The sequence below is a fragment of the Acomys russatus genome, chromosome 31, assembly GCF_903995435.1.
Source record: "Acomys russatus chromosome 31, mAcoRus1.1, whole genome shotgun sequence".
Taxonomy (NCBI): Eukaryota; Metazoa; Chordata; class Mammalia; order Rodentia; family Muridae; genus Acomys; species Acomys russatus.
Window position 1 is genome coordinate 12610959 of NC_067167.1, and position 22741 is coordinate 12633699.

At 42.4% G+C, this 22741-nt stretch overlaps 1 protein-coding gene across 1 annotated transcript in view; it reads right to left on the reverse strand.

The window, feature by feature from the left end:
* The window catches only part of Gas2l3 (growth arrest specific 2 like 3), a 28373-nt gene extending 14953 nt beyond the window's left edge, over positions 1-13420 (reverse strand). The window contains exons 1-6 of the mRNA XM_051139849.1: positions 13118-13420; positions 11648-11715; positions 11167-11214; positions 7806-7974; positions 6324-6439; positions 3603-3744 (exon numbers count right to left, since the gene is read on the reverse strand). Of these exons, the coding sequence (XP_050995806.1) occupies positions 3603-3744; positions 6324-6439; positions 7806-7974; positions 11167-11190 (451 nt within the window). The 5' untranslated portion in view covers positions 11191-11214; positions 11648-11715; positions 13118-13420. The remainder of the gene's footprint in view (positions 1-3602; positions 3745-6323; positions 6440-7805; positions 7975-11166; positions 11215-11647; positions 11716-13117) is intronic.
* Between the last annotated feature and the right edge of the window lie 9321 nt (positions 13421-22741).

Below are 22741 nucleotides of genomic sequence, written 5' to 3' on the forward strand. Positions count from 1 at the left end.
CATTGGACAAAAATGACCTTGTTTCTCCCACAGACAGAATTCTGCCTAAAATGGGTAAGCTTGGATGCAGGCAGAGTTGATGGCAGACTCTGCCAAGACAGGGTAAGCAAGTCCTCAATAGTTCCTGCTTCAGAAATATGTCTGTCAGATATATTGGGCCAGAAGGCTGAAGATGATGCTCCAATGTTATAGAGAGTTTTGGTTGACCTGTCAGGCAGCAAACTGTCTCTGTCATTTTTTCATTTTGGAAGCTGGCAACCTGCACTTCCTGTTTACTTAGGTAATTAAATATATTCCTTCTCAAGTCTCTGAAGGGTTGAAGACCAGATAGTTGTAAACTTAAGCTTAGTTGTTTAGGAGTTAAGAAGATACTTTTATGTGTAGATAGATACTTTTAGGTTAATAGATCTGAGCTTTGATAGATATTGATTTAGGTTCAAAACTTTAGACTTACCAAGATAGAATAGATAATATTTTCTACAAGGTTGCCAAATACCTTTTGATTAGACATTATGTACGTAAGTCTTACCTATTGGTTTTTATAATTTTTCATAATTGTTTTTATTGTATATAAAAATGTCCTTTTTATTTAGACAAAAAGGGGAATTTTTAAAGGATGGTCTGATGTATTGTGATGTTAATTACTGCTTGCTGTTTCTGCAACCCACCTTTTGACCACTAAAAGACCATCACCTGGGAAGGGCAAATTGGGTAGGCGTGGCTACGGTTCCTAGGCTTGAAAAGACAGAGAGAATCTTGGGAGGAAACAGACCAGAGGAGAAGGGAGGAGAAGAAGGTGGCGCCAGCATGGGTTAAGTGGAAGAGAAGCACATGGCCAGCGTGGATGGAGATTTGTCCCAGTGATGATAATTAGCAGATCCATGGGATTATGGATGGAAGGTAGCGTTATAGAAATTATTAGAAGCAGATGGCATGGGATTGGGCCAGGTATCCCATACCTGCCCTACTATGGAAACTAGTTTAGAGTATTAATGTCTGCCCTTTCCTAGGTTAACTAAGCCTATTTTAAAATATAACAAGTGTCTGTGTCTTGACTGACGACTAGCGGGTTATATTGAAATAATTATTATAGGCCTAATAATGTTAGGCCCTACTGGTAACTAAATAACTACAATATAACACTGCCTCAATATGTGAAACAAAAGCCAAAAAATAAAAGAATAATAGACCAGAAGGGAGTTTCCCAAATCTGATAAAGGGCATCCAGGAAAAACCTACAGCTAATAGCATTCTACTTCTAATATCATTTACATTTAAGATAAAAGGCGGGATATCTTGCTCCTAAAGCAAGTGAGGATAATAGTACCATTCTCATCAGTTCTATTCAACATTGCACTGTTTGTGGCCTCAAAACAAGAAGAGATAAGTGGGTAAAAACCTGCATTGCCTTTCTTAAGCAATGTTACTTAGTGAAGTACAAAAAATAAAGAAAAGAGACAAACTTAACATTTTTACATTTGAGGCTGGAGAGATGGCTCAACAGCTACAAGCACTGATGCTCTTTCAGAGGACCCAGGCTCATTTCCCAGCATCCACAGGACAACTGGAGACTGTCTGAATTCCTATCTGAAGGGGTCTGACACCTCCTTCTGGCCTCCCCAGGCACCTGGCATGGGTGTGACACACAGACATACATGCAGACAACACACACATTACACAAAATTTTTAAAAAATTAAAAACTTTAGATAACAAAGGATACTATTAACAAGTGAAGAATGAAAGAAAATATTTGCAAATTATCTTTGATGGGGTGAAACATCTAGAATACACACAAAACCTTTGCAAGCCCATAAAAAAATATGATATAATCTTTAAAAGATGAGCGAAGGAGGAGGAGGAGGAAGAGGAGGAGGAGGCAGCACCCTACGCGTAGCCCCTGCGTTGACCGCAGCAGGACACCGCCCAGGACTCTTCAACCTTTCTGTCTCGGTCCTCAGAGCTGGAAATCGTAAGGAACTTCGGAATCCTAACGTAATGTGCAACACGTTCTGAGCACATACACCGCCTGCACCAAGAGAACGGGCAGCTGCCCTTTCAGGTATGAAGAGCATCTCCTACAGACACGACATCAAACCATCCGTTTCCTCTGAAGCAGGTCCTGCTGACATGTGGCTCAGGCTGAGACTATAGGGGTGCACCAACTGGCCTATAAAGTGTAGCCGGTTAAAGCAGCAAAAAGGCCTCCATTCAAATTTAAAATCTACAGAAAGAAAGGAATCTATCGTGAAATATTTCAAACCTGTTTTTATAAATATCCTAAGTACTTTAAAATAGTATGTGTGTGTATATATATATACTATATTTTTTAATTACTTTGAGTTCTAAGCAAATGTAAAAAGAAATTATCACTTCACTTCGATGCCTACAAATGAGTTGCTGGTATTGACAGCATTTTTCTTAGTCCTACGGTGCCCTTCAGCACTGCTGGAAGATGTCTTTTACATTTAAAACATAAATGACAATCTTAGACCTTTTCAAAAAGAATAAGCTACAACGGAAAGCACTCCAAGCAATTCATCCTCCCTTTGATCTCTGAGAGCTGAATGTGTCATTTAGTCAGTGCCACTATCAGTAGCAACCAACATGCCTGGCTTTACAGCACACACGGCCTGCATCCTATTTTACTCTGGGCAGGGGCAGCCGGAAGCACACTGAACAGGTTGCAGATTAGGGGACAAGCCACACTTCACAGTGTCCGTGAAGGATTTAAACACTAACAAATGCAACTAAAAGTCTGCTTGCTCTTTAATCACCACCATAACTCATGAACCATAAATCAGGAGCTATAAACAATGACAGCGATGAGACCTTGGCCTGGGGATACAGTGTCCCCTTTGGGGTAAAATTCTCTCATCACAGCACTGTACATCCCTGGTATGTGTATTCTTATACATGCATATGTATACATACCTATAAATGCTTTGGTATATATGTGTGTGTGTGTGTGTGTGTGTGTGTGTGTGTGTGTGTATGTGTGTGTGTGCGCACAACAGCCAGCCAGCTGCTCCATTAGTACCATAAGGATGCTTCTGCTAACTTGAGAAAATGAGAAAAATATATCAACAATTTTTCAGTGGAACACTTGTTTGTTTGAGACAGCGTTTCTCTGTGCAGCCCTGGCTGTCCTGAAACTCACTCTGTGGACCAGGATGACCTCGAACCTCTACCTCCCAAGTGCTGGGACTAAAGGAGTGTGCCAGCACTCCCCAGCTTTGAGCATGATTTCTTTAATGAAATGTCAAAAACATTATTCTTTTTAGATAATAAAGATGGCAGCAATTATTTATAATTAAATCTCAATACTGGAAGCACAGCTCACCAGTTATCTCCATAATGATTTGGTTAAAGAAGAATTGCTAATAATTTAGACCTGGTAGAGCCGATTTCCAGGGAAATGTTGGTAGAGCATTAGTACAGAATCTTCCTGCAGCCAACTCAGAGAATTCTAGAAACGCAGAGCCTATATTAGTATAAGGGAAAAGCCAGAGCACTTTGAGTCACTGTTTAGAAAGAAACTTAGAAGCAAAAGACACAGAACCATCCTACAAACCCTAAGAGCTCCAGCAGCAACAGTGCTTACCTAGGCCTTCGGATTCAAAGAGGTAAGTTTCATCAACCCCGATGTGCCGGCACCAGTGAAGAAAGTTTGCAGTGTTGTCTCTGGCAAAGAATGAACCCGATGCAGCATCTTTCTTACAAGGCACTTTTCTCATTGGAAAATTCTAGAAAAGACATAAGGACAGAAAAAAAAAAAAAAAAAAAAGGGGGGGGTGAGGGGATCAATTATATCTTCATTTTAGTAAGACAGTAAATGTTAAACATATTAAGTGTAAGTACAGACTGCACAGTTTGGAGGAAAAACAATTATTTTCAAAAATGGCTTTCTTCTTTTTTACTTTAACTGTTTTCCAGAAAAAGATTCCTAATAAAATGATCTACTCAAAATTAGCAATAGATTCAAACTTCTCTAACCTTTTTTTTCAAGTTTTATTTATTATCATGAATACAGTGCTCTGCCTGCATGTACACCTGCAGGAAAGAAGAAGGCATTGGAGCATATTAGAGATGGCTGTGAGCCACCATGCGGTTGCTGGGAATTGAACTCAGGACCTGCAAAAGAGCAGTCAGTGCTCTTAACCTCTGAACCATCTCTCCAGCCCCAAACTTCTCTAATCTTTTTAAAACAGAACCAGAACTTCAAATTTTAAAATGACGGCCTGGAAATTACAGAACATTCACAGTGTGTCTCTCCATACAGGACAACGCGAATACAAGACTATGCTATGCTACAGATTAACAGATCATCATTTTTGCTTTCTTCTTCACACAGAGTCAGAAAGGCCGCCCTGGGTTTCGTAGAGAGACTATGAAATGTGGGAGTAGTTGCCCATTCTTAACTCAGGTTCTTTGGTGACCTATGTTTTTATTTTCATTTTTGTCACTAGCAAGCCCAAGGGTCTTCTGGTAATCCTGCTGCGGTTGCTTTTACTTTTCCCTTGGCAATTTGTAACAGTGATGTTTTTAATACAACAGGCACAGTAGGTCTTTCTCCAGCACTTTCTCTCTCCCCAGAGACAACTGCTATTACTAAATCTATGTGGCTCCTTCCGGGTGCTATTATTTTCCAGAACTGAAATAGCCTGCATGCATGATTAAATACAGAATATATTATCATTACCAAAAATATACAAATAAATATAGCAAAAATACAAAGATGATTAATACTAACTGAAGCCCTTTCACTGACATTATGATAAAAGATGTCTATGCAAAGCTACGCAAATATACCTAGAAAATACCATACAAACACGATTGTGCAAGTTGATGTGTGTATGTGTGCATGAGTGTGCATGCACTTTGAAATATGTACACCAGATAGGTTGCAGGCATACTTAAGATTAATTATGAACACACTTAAAGCGAGTTCAGGACAGCCAAGATAACACAGAGAAACTCTGTTTCACACACACACACACACACACATACACACACGGGGTTGTGCTGGTAGGAGAGATGGCTCAGCCGTTAAAGGCTAGGCTCACAACCAAAAACATATCTGGATACGTATGTGTGCATGTGTGCATCTACATAGAGAGAGATAGCTCACTCATTGCCTTCCAAGAACGATGAGAGCGTTTTATATTTTACTACTAGCATGTCCAAATGTAACACTCTCAAAAACTTAACCTACTTCAAATCATTACTTTAAGTTTATCTTTAAAAAGTGCTACCTATTCCATCCATCTTTATAAATTTACCACCAAGGCAGCAGGTGACAACTATACAGATCATGATAATAAGAACAAAAGAGGTGACCTGCGAGGCCGTGTCTTAGGGTTCCTACTGCTGTGATGAAACGCCGTGACAGAGAGCAAGTTGGCAGGAAAGGAGTTACTTGGCTTATACCTCCATATCACTGTTCATCATCGAAGGAAGTCAGGACAAGAGGGCAGGAACCTGGAGGCAGGAGCTGCTGCAGAGGCCGTGGAGGGGTGCTGCTTCCTGGCTTGTTCCCATGGCTTGCTCAGCCTGCTTTCTTACGGAACACTGACTTTCACAATGGCCTGAGCCCTCCCCCATTGATCACTAACTGAGAAAATGCCTTACACCTGGATCTCATGGAGGCATTTTCAAATTGAAGCTCCCTCCTTCCAGAGAACTCCAGCTTGTGTCAACTGGACGTAACAGCACAGCCAGGAACCGCCATAAACTCTTTGCTCACATGACCATATAGTAGTCTGAGGAAGATTCTATCAGTGGTTTTAGGGTCTAGCTGCTGGAGATGACCTGTAGCACATCAGGCCATCCTAGACACTGTCTATAGACTTACTAGCAGTGAACATCCACAGATAAATCCCATCCAGTAAATGTTTACATTGTTGTTGCTGGTGTGTGTATGTTTGTGTTTGCACATGGGGCTTTGGTTTTTAAGAAGGACTCTCAGTAAACCTGAAACTCCCTGACTAGGTGGACTAGTGGTCCAGTGAGCCTTTGGGGTCTGCCTGTCTTTGTCTCCTAGCACTGGAGTTGCAGGCACAAGCTGCCATATCCACCCTTTACACGGGTGCTGGGGATCTGAATTGAGGCCCTCATGTCACAGGACAAACCGAACCATCTCCCAAGCCTCAAGGTTAATGTTATTATTTTTATTTTACAAATATCATTTTTCAAATGCTCGAAAAGTTAAATCTATTTTTTTCCCTAAAGTCTCATAGCCAGGTATAGGATGGAAACATACAACTGCACGGAGACAGCGAGGAGACACAAACAATTAACTTTACTGCTGTCAGCGTTTACTTACCCCTGGTTCCTCAGAGTGGCAAGCTTTCACCATGTCTTGAAGAACGTTGATTAGCTGGCACAGCAGCACTCCGTTATCAAGTTCTCCCAGCAGCCTTTCTGCCTTAATGTCAACACCTGAAAGCACATTGTAGCACTAAGACCCATCTAGACACGGCACAGTCAAAGGCAGTGGCTGAAACTTAAATAGAATCAGATAACAGATGGAACTCTAAACAAACACCAGATGACACCCCTAAGTTTCCACCCCTAAGGGGTGTATTAAATAATGTCTAGATAATCAAAGACAAAAGAAAACTCTGTGATGCATAAAGTCCGAAAAAAAATACATGTACATTTATATTCGATAAATTCACTGCATATCAATATCACTTGTACAAGGGAAAAATGCTCTTTTTTTTTTAATGCTCTTTATAAATAGGATGGATTTTGTTGCAATTTATAGATTAAATAACTAGTCTGGGGATATCAACTTCTGCCTCTAAAATAACTTCTTTAAAAGCATTATTACATTACAAACTTTAAAAACTGTCACATCATCAAGATGATACCAGACAAAACCAGAGTGACTGTTTAGTGCGTGTTTATCTTAAAAGAGCCCCAGTCCCTCTTCAGGTGTTTCCTTCTCATGAAAACCTCAGAATACTATAGGATAGTCTAGGGTTAAGTGACTTGAGGGGCTCAGGAGAAAGCTCACTCGGTAGTGTGTGGTCCTGAGTTTGGGTCCCCAGAAGCGAAAAGTGAGGTATGTTGGTACACGTATAGTGGAGTCAGGCAGATCTTGGGAGCTTTTGGCCATCTAAGCTAGCACGCACATGGTTATAAAACACACACACACACACACACACACACACACACACACACACACACACGAACATATAAGCCCCCCACCTATACCCAAACATGCACATCTACATATGCATGCATACATACACAAAACAAAAAGTGATATTTCCCCCCACTGGAAAGAAAGTTCAGAGCATTTATCATATTCTTGAACAGATTTTAAAAAATATGATAACCAGGCAATTTCCAACTGGCATTTTTTGTTGTTGTTGTTTGGTTGGTTTGATTTGGTTTCCCTTGCTTCTACCCCTCCATGTTTCAGAAACAGTATTCATTTTTATATAACTAAGTATATCTTCCACTTATAACTTTATGGCTCATACAAGATTGGGGAAAATCAGTAAAAAAAAAAAAAGCAATGCTAGATATACATAACTTTAAATATCTATTATTATTAATCATAAAATATTGATTCCTCAAAATGCCTGGCCACTTTAGTTAAATCTCAAGTTCCCTACAATTCAAGAGTGGAGGTTTAGGGCGAGAGCATCTTTGCAACTATAAAATCTGAACTGTACAGACTGTGAAAGCAAGGACTCCACTCTGTCCTTCACTGGAATAGTGCTGGGATCTGGAACACTCAACCACTCCTTAAATGAAGATAAAATCAATCAATGGGTGTCTTTGCCAGCCTTACCGAGTAAGCCAGATAGCCACAGAGAGAGGTCTTCCTGCATGGGCAACAGAGTGGCTTCATGGCGCACGGCTATCCACTCGTCATACTGACAAACATCAGCCAGCCCTGGGCCATGTCTGGGTGTCAGCGGGCACCTGGGGCTTAGAGGGAGATCTTCCCCAAACCACACCTAGACAAACAAAATACCAGCCAGCTGAGAGAAAGCAATCGTTGCTTAAAGTCACCATAATCCACATGTGTGTGTGTTTAAATAAGTAGGCATTAGCCATACACAGTAAGCAGAACTGCGTCAGCTCATAGAAAATATGTAAATTAGGAGCAAACTAGAATATATGCAATATTCTTAGTATTTAATACAGTGGTTAATGCCAATGAACACTAAATTAATGAATGGATTCTAATGTAGAGTCAAGAGAATAAAACTTCAACAAATAGTATTCTTTTTCTCCACTTGTTAGTTGTACTAGTAACTAAGCCAGAAGCCCCACTTCTTAGCTATAAAATGGGTTGATGACACCCTGCTTTACAAGACACACGCGTGCAGCAGCTAGCACTGACCCTCACGGACAGCAGAGATTACACAGACGTCTGTTGAATGGATAAGTGAGTGAATGCATAAATAGCACCTGCAAACTTCAAATCACAGGCATGATGTGTAACTATTTATTTTATTATTTTCATTGTGTGTGTGTGAGTGTGTGTGTGTATGTCTGTGAGTTTGTGTATATTAGTACATGTGCCCCTGGAGGCCAGGAGAGGGTGTCAGATCCTTTGGAGCTGGAGTTAACAGGTGGTTGTGAGCCACTTGACATGAGTTCTAGGGCCAAACTCAAGCCCTCTGCAGGAGCACCACGTGTTCTTGACCGCTGAGCCATCACCCTAGCCCCTACATGCTATCCTTAATTTTTTCCCCCAAATACTTTGATTGAAGCAATAGAATGGCAAACCATAGTTTATAAGCAAATCTGGTTTATCGTCTGTATTTTTTATGACCTACAACTAAAACATTTAAAAATGATCATTACACAAGTATCCAAATGCCCATCTACCACTCTCAACTTTTGCCTACTGGCCTGCAAAGCTTAAAATAATTGCAAATATTTTAAAATAAAAAAGATAAGAATAAAATTGCATAAATATTCTATGAAACCAACACTTGGAAATATTTTAAATATCAACAGATTTGCTTTCAGATTGCTTCTAGAAAAGACTCAATTGTGCAAATTAGGAAAGTAACAATCATGAAGTCGCTTTTTAAAACAACATAAAAATGGTTCTTGTCCTCAGAGGGGTATTAGAGTTCTCCAAGGGGGCTGAAGAGGGTGTATGCAGCGGAACCCTGAGGGGTGCATAAAGGTGACCCTATGCAAAGTGAATACAAAGGGCTCCGTGGGGGCAGGATGGCTCATTGGAGGGTGTCAGGGCCAGGTGAGCTGAGTGTCACCACCAGGTAGAAGGCAGCAGCGGCAATAAGAGTGTGGCCACATACCTAACCAGTTACTGAACAGGAGGCAGTTTTCTCACTGCTGGAGAAAGGAACAAATACACAACGGGAGAGGAAAATAAGCCTTATGATATTTTAACAGAAGGCACAGTAGCACTCAAAAGACAACAGATGTATCAAAAACTCATGGGAGCTCTCGCTAAAAACAAAAAACAAAAACAAACAAACAAGAACAAGAAACTATGAAGTCCGATTTCTTTGACCAACTCCTGCCTTGGAGTTTGGCTTATCCACACAGTGGGACTTCACTCAAGAAAAGCCATTTCCCCTCTCCAGGCACGGAACAGCTGCACCAAGCATCTTGACTATGGGCGGGGCTTCAGAGCACTTCCCCTTCTCTTTGCTAGGATGTCTGTCCTACTTGAATTTGCACAGACAAACTATAAGGGGGCGGTGGCAGGGGGCGGGCGGGGGGCGGAAGGGAGAACATTCCCAATGTCCTCTGGTCAAGATATAAAGATACGTTAGAGAAAGAATTACCAAAGAAACAAAACCCTCAAGTGCCTACTGGGTAACATGCATCCTGGCGGGTTCTCTGCACATGCTACCTCACGACTTCACAACCACCCTGCACAACAGGAACTACTATCCTCACCTCACAAGTGATGAAACAGATTTAGGAAGCAAGACAACCGGCTCTCACTAAGAGACGGACAAAGGTGGGATCAGAACTAAACCATGATTGACTATTAACTTCTAGCTTTCTGATCTATTTATTAGCAACTTTTTTTTTTTTTTAAAGTATCTTTCTAGGTAGAAAGGTCCAGTGTCACTTTGCCTTTAAATTAATATTTAATTGCCCTATTAATATTCAAAGAAAGAAAACAGTAGAAAGGCAATGAACAGAGCAAACACACACTTCTAGACTACAGTGACTTCTGGAATTATCCGCAGCTGGTTTTGCCCAATCATAAACAGCAACAACCAAAAAAATCCTATTCTTTAAAATGTTTAATTTTAAAGCTGGAGAGATGGCTCAGCAGTTAAGAGCACTGTCTGCTCTTCCAAAGGTCCTGCGTTCAATTCCCAGCAACCACATGGTGCTCATAACCATCTATACCCTCTAATGCCCTCTCCTGGCTTACAGGTGTACATGCAGATAGAGCACTCATATACATAAAATAAATAAAACTCTTTATAAATTTTAATTTTAGGGATGTATTTATTATTTACACAGTATTCTGCCCACATATGTGCCTGCCCACCACAAGAAGGCACCAGATCTCATTACAGGTGGTTGTAAGGCACCATGTGGCTGCTGGGAATTGAACTCGGGACCTTCGGAAGAGCAGACAGTGCACTGGAGAGATGGCTCAGAGGTTAAGAACACTGCTTGTTCTTCCAAAGGTCCTGAGTTCAATTCCCAGCAACCACATGGTGGCTCACAACCATCTATAATGAGATCTGGTGCCCTCTACTGGTGTGCAGGTGTACGTGCAGGCAAAACACTTAAATCTTTAAAAAAAGTTTAATTTTAGCACATAGTCAGGTACAGGCTCATTTATAAAACATATGCACAGTTGTCTAAACTAAGATTTGTACCTTGTATTTGTTTTTTTACTAAGTGTTCTTTCAATTGCAAACATGTATCCTATTGTAGTGAGGAAGTTACTATAAAACATTCTACTTATTTTCAACCCAGGTTCACCCCCTAACCCCTAAATTCTTTAGATTCTTTCAGCTGTCTAGCACAAGTAAAACTCAGAATTAAAATCTTCTTGGAACCAGAAAGTCAAAAGTGCAGTATTCCTATTGTTAAAATGTAGTGTTTAAAAAAAAAAGTCACATCATAAAAAGAATTGAATCAATATTATCAATTCACAACTTATACTTACCTTTTACCAAAAGAAAACTTACTTGGATTGCAGGCTGCATGGTCATCTACACAGAGATGGAAAAGCTGTTCTGGAGAGAGAGGAAGGTGTTAGCACGCAGATGACAACAGCAGGGGTCCTGTCCCTCAAACCCCAAAGGACAAGCTGCCTGTTTGACCGAACGCCGAGACAGTCTCATCTAGTTAGAATAGCGTGACCATGAGGAACCCAGTGATAACTCTGCACCTGTTACTAGAGTGAGAAAGACCTGAGACACTCCCATGTCCTGTCCCTGGCGCTAGTGTCAAATGGCTGCTAAAGCACTGGGCAGTGGCGTAGAACCCATGGCAAAGCATGCTTCACAGAACAGCCTCCACCCTCAAAACTGATACTGAAACTCGGGCATTTTTTTCTTTGTAGTGATCACATCTTGATGAGTCATACAGACTTTATAACCCACATGCTCAGCCATAAGCTTTTCCTGCTAGATAACAGGATAGTAAAGTACTAAAAATACTCGATACCTTTCCGTGATAATTTGTCAAAGACAAAAGAAACAGCAGTGTGGGCTCCAAACCTCTGTTCTTGAAATCTACAAAGGAAAAGACAAACTTTAATAAATGAAATCAGACCAATATCATTCTTTAATGTGTTTTCAGGGAGAAAATAAGCGAAAGGCTTCAAGGCAGAATAATATAGATTATATAAAAGTATAGGTTTATTGCTTCTCTGTACCAATATAGCAATACTCTATTTTTATTAGAAACTACCACTAAAATATTTTAAGAGAAAATTACGCAACTATTTATAAGGCTAAAGTGTTACCTGTTTCCAAAGTTATGCCCTTCCCTGAGTTCTCTCAGACACATCACATGCACAGTGCCAACTGTACACACTGCATTCTCTAAGGAACAAATAAAACCCAAGCTAAAGCTAACTGAAGGGCTTAACAACAGATCACATTTTCTTTGCAGAAGGCAAAAGACCACATAGTGCCCTTTCTGCTCTCATTTTTCCTTCCCTCCCTCACAGCAAAAGGCCAAAGCACAAGTGAGCATTGCTGAAGAGCTTGGTAAACTCCTACCAGCTAATTCAGTGGGGACTGCATTCCCCTTTAGCATAAATAACCCTTTGTCCTCAACAAAGAGTTCACAGTATGGAGCTTCCGAGACCATTTCTTAAAAAAAAAAAAAACCACGCAGCAAAGAAGCTGTTCCCATTAAAATGAAGTTCCACATAATCAGACAAGAGCTCTACCAGTTGGAGCTGCCGGCCACCAACAAAAGCAAGCTGCAATTACAAGGCGTGTGTGCACACCCAGAACAGTGGCACATTCACAAAGGAGCCATCACAGGAATGTTCAGCAGCTGCACTTTTTTTTTTTTTTTTATGGAAAATTCAACAAAATCAGTTTTATGAAGGAAATGAAGAATGTGTGTACAACGTTCAGTCACTTGAACTTTAGGGAAAGGCGGATGCTTTCAAATTCTTCTGGTGCAACAGACAGCACTCCTCCTAAAACGACAGAAACATGACCACCTGCACTGCCTTTAAAAATGTTTCTTTAGAGCTAGGTAGGGATGGCTCAGCTGCGGAATGCGTGTCCTGCATGTGCAAGGCCTGGGGCTCAATGCACATTACCACGATCAATAAATGAACTAATTTGTAATAAAACAGTGCTTGGGTATGCTGTAACATATCCTCAGCTATGAAAAGCTATTATATACACTATTTCTTTGGGGGAAAACTTTCCTAACTGTCCAGACAGACTCAGTTAACCAGTTATTTAATGAGCACTCAACTACGTTCCAGATATAGAGAGCCAGGTTTTTTTGTTTTTTGTTTTTGTGTGTGTGTGTGTATGTATTCCTGATAGATGCAGAAATTCAAAATTCATAGCTATTCTATTTCCTAGATTCTTCGCAGAGAAAACAAACTCTGTATCTATACCAAATATTTTACATATATTTTAAAGTATGCACTCAAATACTCACCATCAAAACAGCACCATGGCAGGACAAAGTATTGGATTCATCTGGGTTCAATTCCTGCTCCAACGTAAGCCAGCCATATGAGCGTGATGGAACTCACTTCTTGGAACCTAAACGTTTATCAGAAAAACAGAGTGTTACCACCACTCTCAGATGGCTGTTGTAAGAATAGAACGGGGTGACACATATAAAGTACCGGGATAGGAGCACTTAACAGATGACTTACTATTAAATCTACGAAGAGACATGGTCATAGTTCATTCAGCAACATTTAGGGAATGAAAAAGACAAGACTGACAGAATTCCAACACCATTCACTATAACTTAGAAGGCTTCCCTTACTAACAAACATCTGGCTATAAATGAAAATAAAAACTTGAATACAGCCGCATCAAAACTTAAAGTCGGAACATGGAACTCAGGGCTGTCTTTGCTAGAATAAGTCTTCGTAGACTTGTGATCTGTGTATGTGTGATGTGCATGTGTGTGCACGGGGACATGGAGCCACAGACCATACACATACATGCAGAGCCCACAGCAGATTATCAGGGGTCTGCTTCTGTCGCTCTGCCTTGCTGTCTTGAGACAGGGTCTCTCAGTGAACTGGAAGCTCTCCATTAGGTATGCTGGCTGGCCAGTGAGTTCTTAGGGATTGCGTGTCTCCACTCCACCATGTTGAGGTTATGGGCATATGCGAGCAAGCCCTGCTTTTACCTAGTTACTGAGAACTCAAGCATGAGCCCTCATCCTTGCCTAGAAAGTGTTCTCTTCTTACTCTCTGAGCCATGCCCTCAGCCCATGAATTTGTATTTTAAGCATAGATTCTTTGTCCCATCCAGCCGTCTTTCTGCGTCCACCCAGCCTTATTACTCATTTCAGGATACATCCTGTTTCAAGTGATAAGACACACGCTCATGTGTCCAATGAACATGTATGCACATCCTTTACTGAAGTAGTCACTGTAACTAAGATAAACACGGTGACCAGCTCTTACACCACTGAAGAAGGCTGCAATAGAAAGCAGACAAAGAAACGGATGATGTTAAACCATGCCGACGCCTTGAAGCAAAGCACAAAATCCCTCAGGAGAAAAATATCAGCAGCCTGCTTTAAACTTAGATTCAATGAAATAAGTTTTCTGTAGGAAAAGCACAAATCTGAGGAACGCTAAGAGAAGAGGACGGTCTATCCAGAGGGCGCGGTCTTTACGGCGGCTCCTGGTGAGGACAGCATGGCGCATTCCAGCAGCTGAGGGATGGAGAGCGCGTGGCTTCGGGTGATGCTGGAGAGTGGCCCCATCGCACAGGTCGCGTGTGAGAGAATTAGATTTGACTCTAACTGCAGAGGGAAGCCACTAAACGGTTTCAATGAAGGAGTGGTGGCATGATCTCATTCATGGATTTAAAAAGTCTCTGAGGAATACAGAAGTAAAAGGAAGAAAGAAAGAAAGAAAGAAAGAAAGAGTGAGTTTAGCAAAGAAAAGCAGAAAACAAAAAGTAAGTGGGCAGAGATGTAAGAAAAAGAACTGAAGGAAAGGAGGAGAGGAGAAACAGGGAGGGGCAGGGATGGCGGCGGGGGGTGGTGGTGGTGGTGGTAGAGGGGGGCGATGCAGTGAGCACCTTCAGGACAGGGAGAGAAATCTGGAGGGTGAAGAGATAGGAGGCCCCAGTCACACAGTTCAATGCCAGAGCATGCTGACTGAACTGGTACCCAAGGGTCTCTCCCCTGCAGATACAGAGAGAATTTATAAAGACTTCTGTCTTAGTCACTGTTCTATTGTTGTGAAGAGACACCACAGCCAAGGCAACTCTTCCAAAAGAAAGCATTTAATTGGAGGTTTGCTTACAATTTCAGAGGCTTAGTCCGTTTTCCTCATGGCAGGGAGCATGGCTGCATGCAGGCAGACATGATGCTGAAGAAGTAGCCGAAAGCTACAGCCTGATCCACAGGCTGAGAGAGAGACTCTGGGTTTGGCAAAAACCCACCCCAAGTGATACACTTCCTCCAATGAGGCCACACCTCTTAATCCTTCTAATCCTTTCAAATGGTGCTATTCCCTAATGACTTAAGCATCCAAATATGAGCCTAGGGGGTGCCGTTCTCATTCAAACCACCCCACTCCACTCCCCGGATCTCATAGGCTTGTAGCCACATCATAACACAAAAATGCATTCAATCCAACTTCAAAACTCCCCATAGGCAATCACAGTCTCAGTATTGTTTAAACATCCAAAGTTCAAAGTCTCTTCTGAGACCCAAGGCAATTTCTTTAACTGTAATCCTTTGTAGAATCAAGGTAAAAAAGCAGAGCACACACTTCCAACAAACATGGCACATGGTATACATTACCATTCCAAAAGGGAGGGAAGGGAGCACAGTGAGGAAATCTTGGACCAAAGCAAGACCTAAAACTCAAAATTCTGCATCTCCATGTCTGATGCCGAAATGCTCTTCAGAGCTCCAATTCCTTCCAGCTTTGTTGACTGCAGCACACTTCTCTCTCTTTGGCTGGTTCCACTCCTTTTTATCAGCTCTCCTTGGCAAGAATCCCACAACTCTGGCAACTCCAACATCTTGGGGTCTCCAACACAATGCAGGCTTAACCTTTACAGTTTCACACAATGGCATCTCTAGGCCAGCATACAGGGATACCTCTGACACACACCTGGCTTCAGCAGCTGTCCTTGGTCATAAAGGAAGATTCCACAATCCCTTTCCTGTATCCTGGACTCTAATGCTAGAACCGTGTGGCTAACGCTGCCAAGTTCTACACTTTGATGGGGCTGAAACTTGGCCCCCTCCTTCAATTATGTTTGCATCAGTGTTCTGCTGTTGATGGTTTCCTTCCCTGCTTAAGTTTTTCTTTAGTTCCTTCTTACAATTGGAAGCTTAGTTGAGTGGGGTCTTGAGCAGACGTCACCACTCACTTTATTCTATTTGGCACCAGAATTTTCTTTAAACATTTTACCTCTTTGAACAGTAGACTTAGCTCCATTATACTTCCTGGTGCTCCTTTTTTTCTTCAAACTGCACATACTGTATTTTTCTTTGCCCACCTTGTTCCTTTTCATTGTAGATCTGTGTAAGAGTGCCCTCTAATAGCCACACAACCCAGTCAGTACTAGGCTGTCTTGAAATCTTCTCTGCCAGTTCCGTTAATCAAAAACTCTTCAATTTAGCCACAAGCAGCAGATTTTTTTTTTTTTTTTTTTGACAAGGGCAGAAATCAGACACATTCTTTACCAAAATATCACAAGAAGGGTCTGCAGGTCACTAGCTAATATTCTTCTCCTCTGAAACCTCTTCAGAAGGGCCATTGTAACCCACATGTTCTCCGTGCCACTGTGTCCCACACTTCTCCTAGGATGGCCCAGTAAGCCCCGTTTAAAGTGTTCAAATGCTTTTCTAGTCCAAAGTCCCAAAGTCTTCCATATTCCCACAATGAACAGCATGGTCAGACCTGTCACAGTAATACCCCGCTCCCTGGTACCAACTCTGTCTTGGTCACTGTTCTACTGCTGAAGAGACAGCACAACCAAGGCGACTCTTAGAAAAGTATTTAACTGGGGACTGGCTTACAGTTCCAGAGGGTTCGACCATTATCATCATGGAGGGGAACATGGCAGCATGCAGGCAGACACGGTGCTAGAGGAGCCGAGAGCTACATCCGGATCCACAGGCTAAGACAGACAGAGAGAGAGAGAGAGAGAGAGAGAGACAGAGAGAGAGAGAGAGACTCTAGACATGGAGTTTGACCTACCTGCAAGTGACATGATCTGATAAGTCAGAGGAATCACCAAAGAAAAGCAAATAACTAAGGCTGAGAGCAGTCTGGGTTCATGGATACAGGGCAGACTAGCTGGACGGAGCAGCAAGGACTCTGACCGCTGTGATACTCAAGGATGCATATGGCTGCTCCTCTGCATACACACATGTTTACTGTGGCGTAATCTGTACCAGGCAGAAGAACAGCACCCGGAGATGATCCTTTTAATCCCCAGAGCCCACACCTTCTTTCACAAGCGCCATCAAACCTCTGACTTTTTATCCTCAAACAACAAGGCAATCAATCTGTGCTGCTTTGAATCTTTCTAACACTTGGAAAGCTGAGGCAGGAAGACAAAGACTTCAAGGCCTGGGCTACATAACAAGATCCTGCTCAAAATTAAAACAAATAAAAACAAACAAACATCATAGAGCACTACTAAATCGGTACCTAAATGTTAGAGGGGAATATGAAATAATGGCATAGTCAGTAGTAGAGTCACCTACAAAGACATGCGGCTTCAATAGTAGATGAAATCTTTTCAGAAAAATAAAAAGTTGTAGACTGAGACAGTAGCAGAGCACTTGCCTAGTATACACCAGCTCCTGTGTTTGGTCTCCAGCACTGCAAGAAAGCAGGAGCTAGATTTTCAATTTCCTTACTAAATCATCACATATTACTTTTACCAAAAAAAAAAATAAAAAATAAAAAAAAATAGTGATCTCTTTGTTGGAGAATTTAAAAAATTCTCTTGCCGTATTTGATAGATATTGAATTTGAACAACTCAATTCCATCTTAGAATTTTCAGTTTAGTGTTGGGATACAAAAAAAAATTTTTTTATTATTATTTTTTAATTGTGTGTATGTTGAGGAAGGTATGTACATGTGAATTCAGGTACAAAAAAAAGGCCGGGGGGCGGGGGATCCGATCCCCGAGAGCTGGAGTTGTTTAGAGGTGGTTTTGTGTTACCCTGAGGCAGGGGTACTCGGAACTGAAGTTGGATCCTCTGCAAAGCAGTCCTTGATTTTAGCCACTGAGCCATCTCTCCAACCTCTACCCCCACCAAAAACCAACAAACAAACAAACAAACTTAAAAGCAGTTCAAATTCCTCACTTCAATTAAAAGACTGACAGGGAAACACACAGTGCACTAACATAAGGAAATATAAGAAAAATATATGTAAGTATCCATTAACCGAAAACTTCTCAAACAGCTTACAGGACATTCATACTGTGTGGGTAAAAAGTGAAAATTTGTCTCTAGACATGGTGATACACACCTGTAATCCCAGCACTCCGAAGGCTAAGGCAGAGGGTTGTCACAAGTTTAAAGTCAACCTGGTTTACAAGGCAAGGAGTTAAGAGTTTTAAATGCTGTGATAAGACGCCATGACCAAGGCAGCTTATAGAAGCAAGAGCTTATTGGGGCTTAAAGTTACAGAGGGTGAGTCCATGACCATTCGTGGCAGCAGGCAGGCAAGCAGGACACCGCAACAGTGGCTGAGAACTTTACATCCTTATCTGAGAGTCAGAGTGGTAGCTAAGTGCTGACATCTGATTCACAAGCATGAGGCAAGGAGAGCCAACTAGGATGGCTTGGGCTTTTGAAACCTCAAGGCTGGCCCCTGCAATGTCACATTTCCAACAGTCTGTCACACTTCCTAATTCTTCCCAAACAGTTCTGCCAACTGGAGACCAAGTACTCAAACATATGAGCCTGGGGTTGGAAGTGGTGGCTTTCCCATCCAAACCACCACACAACACAGGCCAAAAAAAAGGAAGGAAAGGAGGAAATAAGAGAAAAGGATAAAAAGAAGAGAGGAAGGGAAGGAAGAAAGGCAAATTCTTAACAGAGCCAAACCTTTTTTTTTTTTTTTTTAACAACCAACTTTAATTTTAGCCAGGAATATAAATAAGTCAGAGGCTAAGATAAGGCACTTCCTTCATATGCATAAAGAGTGCCATCCCCAGACACACACATACACACACACACACACACACACACACACTGCACCATAATTAAACTAATATCCTTACAATAAATTTATGTTGCATGACAGCAAGTAGGTATCTCTATCAGATAATACTTCAGCAATACCTAGCAAACCAGACTCCCAAAATCCTATCAACAAAAGGATCAAATACATTTCATGTGCGTGTGCTACATTTTGTTACAGTCAAGTTCTGTGAAAGCTTATAATTCATATATGAAATACTTAGTAACTTTCTGTAACCAAAGCAGCTGGTTACAAAAAAACTCACTGGATTCTTAGGAGAAACACATAAGGAATATAATTTTAACCACTGTCTTGCAAAAAAAATTATTTCTGAGGCTGTTCTTTATAATAATGAAAATTCCAATTAAATATAAACTCAACTTGAGTTTATATTCTCTCAATACATTTCACATCATTAGGTATGTAAAGAGGTACCTAACCCAAACGTGAAATGATAAAACACGTTCATACACTACTGAAAGGTAGTAAAATATAATAATGTGTACACGTTAGTTTTAATTCTTCAACTTTTACTGTTGAGACAGTAAGTTTGGAAAACATTACTGAGGTAAGTGACTTTGCCCTTTATCACCAATGTCAAAGCAGCAGACAGCTAGCACGCAGTGCCAGTTGGCCAGAGTGAGTTTTTTTAAACTGATGAGTCAGATACAACGTCAGGATCTATACCATAATATTCTTATTAGTTTCCTCCTAAAGGGGATCAGAAGGTGTGGAAACACTCCAAATTTTCATCATTCTGTGGGTAAGCACCAGAGAAGTGAGCCCACAGCGGTCTACAACGGCTTATCTAAGGGTAGTCATTAACGTTCTCACATGGGCTAAGCAAAACCAAACTCTGACCTAGCCTGGGCCCGCAGAAACACAGTTCTCCATTTTACAGAAAGACTACAGAGCACTCCAATGTGTACAACTCAAGCCCTAGGTTTAAAGCAGCTAGAATGGAGCCAGAATACATATAGGGGTGCGAGCTCTCTACATGGTTGCCCCGCTTTCCAGTGCATTCTGCAAGCCTCCCCCAACTCAGGTCTCCAAACCCAGGGATGTGGGTGGGAGAGCATTGCGCAAGAGCTCCACTAATGTTCCCTAATTCCGTTAAGTCTGGGAGATCTGAGCCCTGCGGAGGACAAATAGGGAAGAGCCTGCAGTGCCTACCACGGGGCAAAATAGTAGCGTGATAGTGAGTCGTACTCTGTCTCGGGCCAACGATACCATCACTACTTTCCGAGGACGATGATGAAAAATCAAGTGACCCTCCCTGGCTGGGCGCTGGGGAAAAGGTTGGCCCGGCCACCCTGCACTAGCTTGTTCTCTCACAGCTGGACCGGTCGCGGCTCTACCACGCGCCCCTTCCCGGGAGGAGCTTACACTCGCAGCCCCTCTAATCAAACTAGAACCCGCAGGTGTAGGAAAGCGGGCTGAACGTCACCGTGACAGCCCCAAGAACCAATCAGAGCACGCGGGTCCCTCAGTCAGCCAATCGTAGGGCTCCAGGGAATCCCACAGCTTGGAAACCCACCTGAACTTCCACTGGGACTCTGTAGACTCGGGTGGGGAGTCTAGGTTGACGTGCAGCAGAGATGCCGCGGGACGCCAGGGAAAGCGACGGAAGGTTTGGAAGAAAGACAGAAATCCAACAGAGAAGTCACTCACCAGACCGGGAGCGAGGTCACGTCTCCCTGCTGGGCGACTCGGGCTCAATCTGTGCGTGCCAGCACGCCCTAGACCAACCGCCGCCGCAGTTCGCCGCCGACCGCTGCCGCCTGTTTCGAAGTAGCCAATCAGAGCCGTGGGCGTGGTCTGGATGCCCCGCCCCTAGAGGCTTCCTGCGGTGTGCTGGACGAGTAAGGACCTCTTCCCCCGGCGGCCACTGGTCACTGAGAAGAGACTGTAACAGAGCATCGGTCCAGGCTGCTCGGTTGGTGGCAGCGACAACCCCTCCTATGCGTCCCGTCATGCAGGAGAGTGAGTGAAGCCCGCCTCTCAAGGCTGCTTCTGAGCGCCCTGGAATGTTGCTCTTCCTTGCAGTTTGAGCTGCTTCCAACCTTAAAATCCGCTCGTGTCCGAATAGCCCCACTGAGGTTTCGAGACATACAAACCGGCCCAGCAGGGACCCGTCCTAAGCAGAAGTCTTTTAGATAGAGCCGCCCCGCCCCCCCCCCCCCCCCCCCCCCCCCCCTTACTCAAGGCAGGGAAAGATGGCAGAGAGAAAAACCCTGCAGTCACCACGGGATGCCAAAGGAGGATGTTGGCTCTTCCTTCAGGAAACACCAGGAAGGGGGAATTGGATTTCAAAGCAACATTGTAGCCCTGGGATTGTTACACAGAAGTGACAGATGCAAGTTAACCTCAGAAGTGGCTTTTCAATGTGGGCTGATGATTACTGGCTAAAAAAGCCTGGAGGTCTGTGTTCTGGCCCAGGCTCTTAGCCTCCTGCCACCTCTGTTCCTCTTAAGTAGCAACACCTCAGTGGTACATGTTTCTCTATCTCTAAAGTGAGGGCATTGAACGGAAACATGGTCTCTCACAAAAACAATACAGTACACTGTTGCTTTCCAAAGAGACAAATGAAAGCAATCTCTCAGCCTTCAAAGCGCTGAGGGGTAAGGAAATGGAAGTCTGTGAAAGGTCAGAGTTTCAGAAGTGGCTAGATCTTGGAGGAACAGCTAGGATCTGCCAGAGGAAGTCATTGCAAGGAAAGAGTGATTCCTAGGCAGGAGGAACAACAAATGCAGGACATGGGGATGCACATGGAATGTTCTGGAAGTAATTGCTTTGGCTAGCCAAAGTTTGGGCCTTGGAGAGAGAGAAAGAGCAGTAGCAGTCTGAAGGTTATGCGCACAGAAGGGAGTAGATGCCTTCCTTCCAGGAGCCAGAGGAGACGATTGCAAAGGAGGAAACGGGTGACTTCATTTGTGGGGTTTTGGGTTTGTTTTGGTTTTTTTGAGGGGGTGATTCATTATCAAAGGTTTTGAAGAAGGGAACAGGATAGTATATAATTAAAAAAAAAAAAAAAAAAGACAACTCCCTAAACTAGCTCAGAAGGTGTGTGTGAAGGAAGTGTCTTGGAAGTTCCTAAGAGGGTGATTTATCTGGCCTTGGATATTATAGGGTGGCACTGGTCTTAGGAATACAGGTAAAACAAGCTGTGCATTTTTGTTGGGTGTATTCACTTTGAAGTGTGAAACAGACTTGGAAGCAGAGATGTTCTGATAAAGGTCGGATTGTCTAGAGCGACTTTAGTCCATCTGAGTGGAAGATGAGGGTTAGGATGCTGGGCAGCAGGCTCTGTCCTAATCACCAGGGATCCTGCAGACCCCCAGGATTCTAAATAGAGAAGGCCGTCATTAAAAATTAACAAACACGTGATAAATGGACTTGATGATATCAGACTGCCACTGTTCCTGTTTTTTGTTTGCTTTTTTATTGCAGTTCAAGTCAGAATTCTTTGCTGACTACTGCAGTCATAGAAATCCACAGAGTCTCTTAAAATCACCCTGTGTTTCCCAATATTTCTGTGTAAAATCATGAGGCTATTCATATGTCTCCTCATGTAGCCTGGTTTTGATGCTTTAAATTAGATATCAAAGTATGTACCCTTCTCTACAAAGTCTTCTGGATAACTGTGGCTAAGTCCTCAGCACCAGAAACATTGTGTGATTAAGTAGTAATAACTGAATTGTGCTGTGCAAATCTTGTTTGCCCGTGGTGCTTAACAGTGGTCTTTCAGGTTTTTTTCTCGTGTGGATGCCTTATGCCTAAGTATTTGAATATCATTTATTTAAAACTGAAACTATGAGAAATGTAAGCAGTGTCCCTTCACACACAGCAGCTCGTAATATTT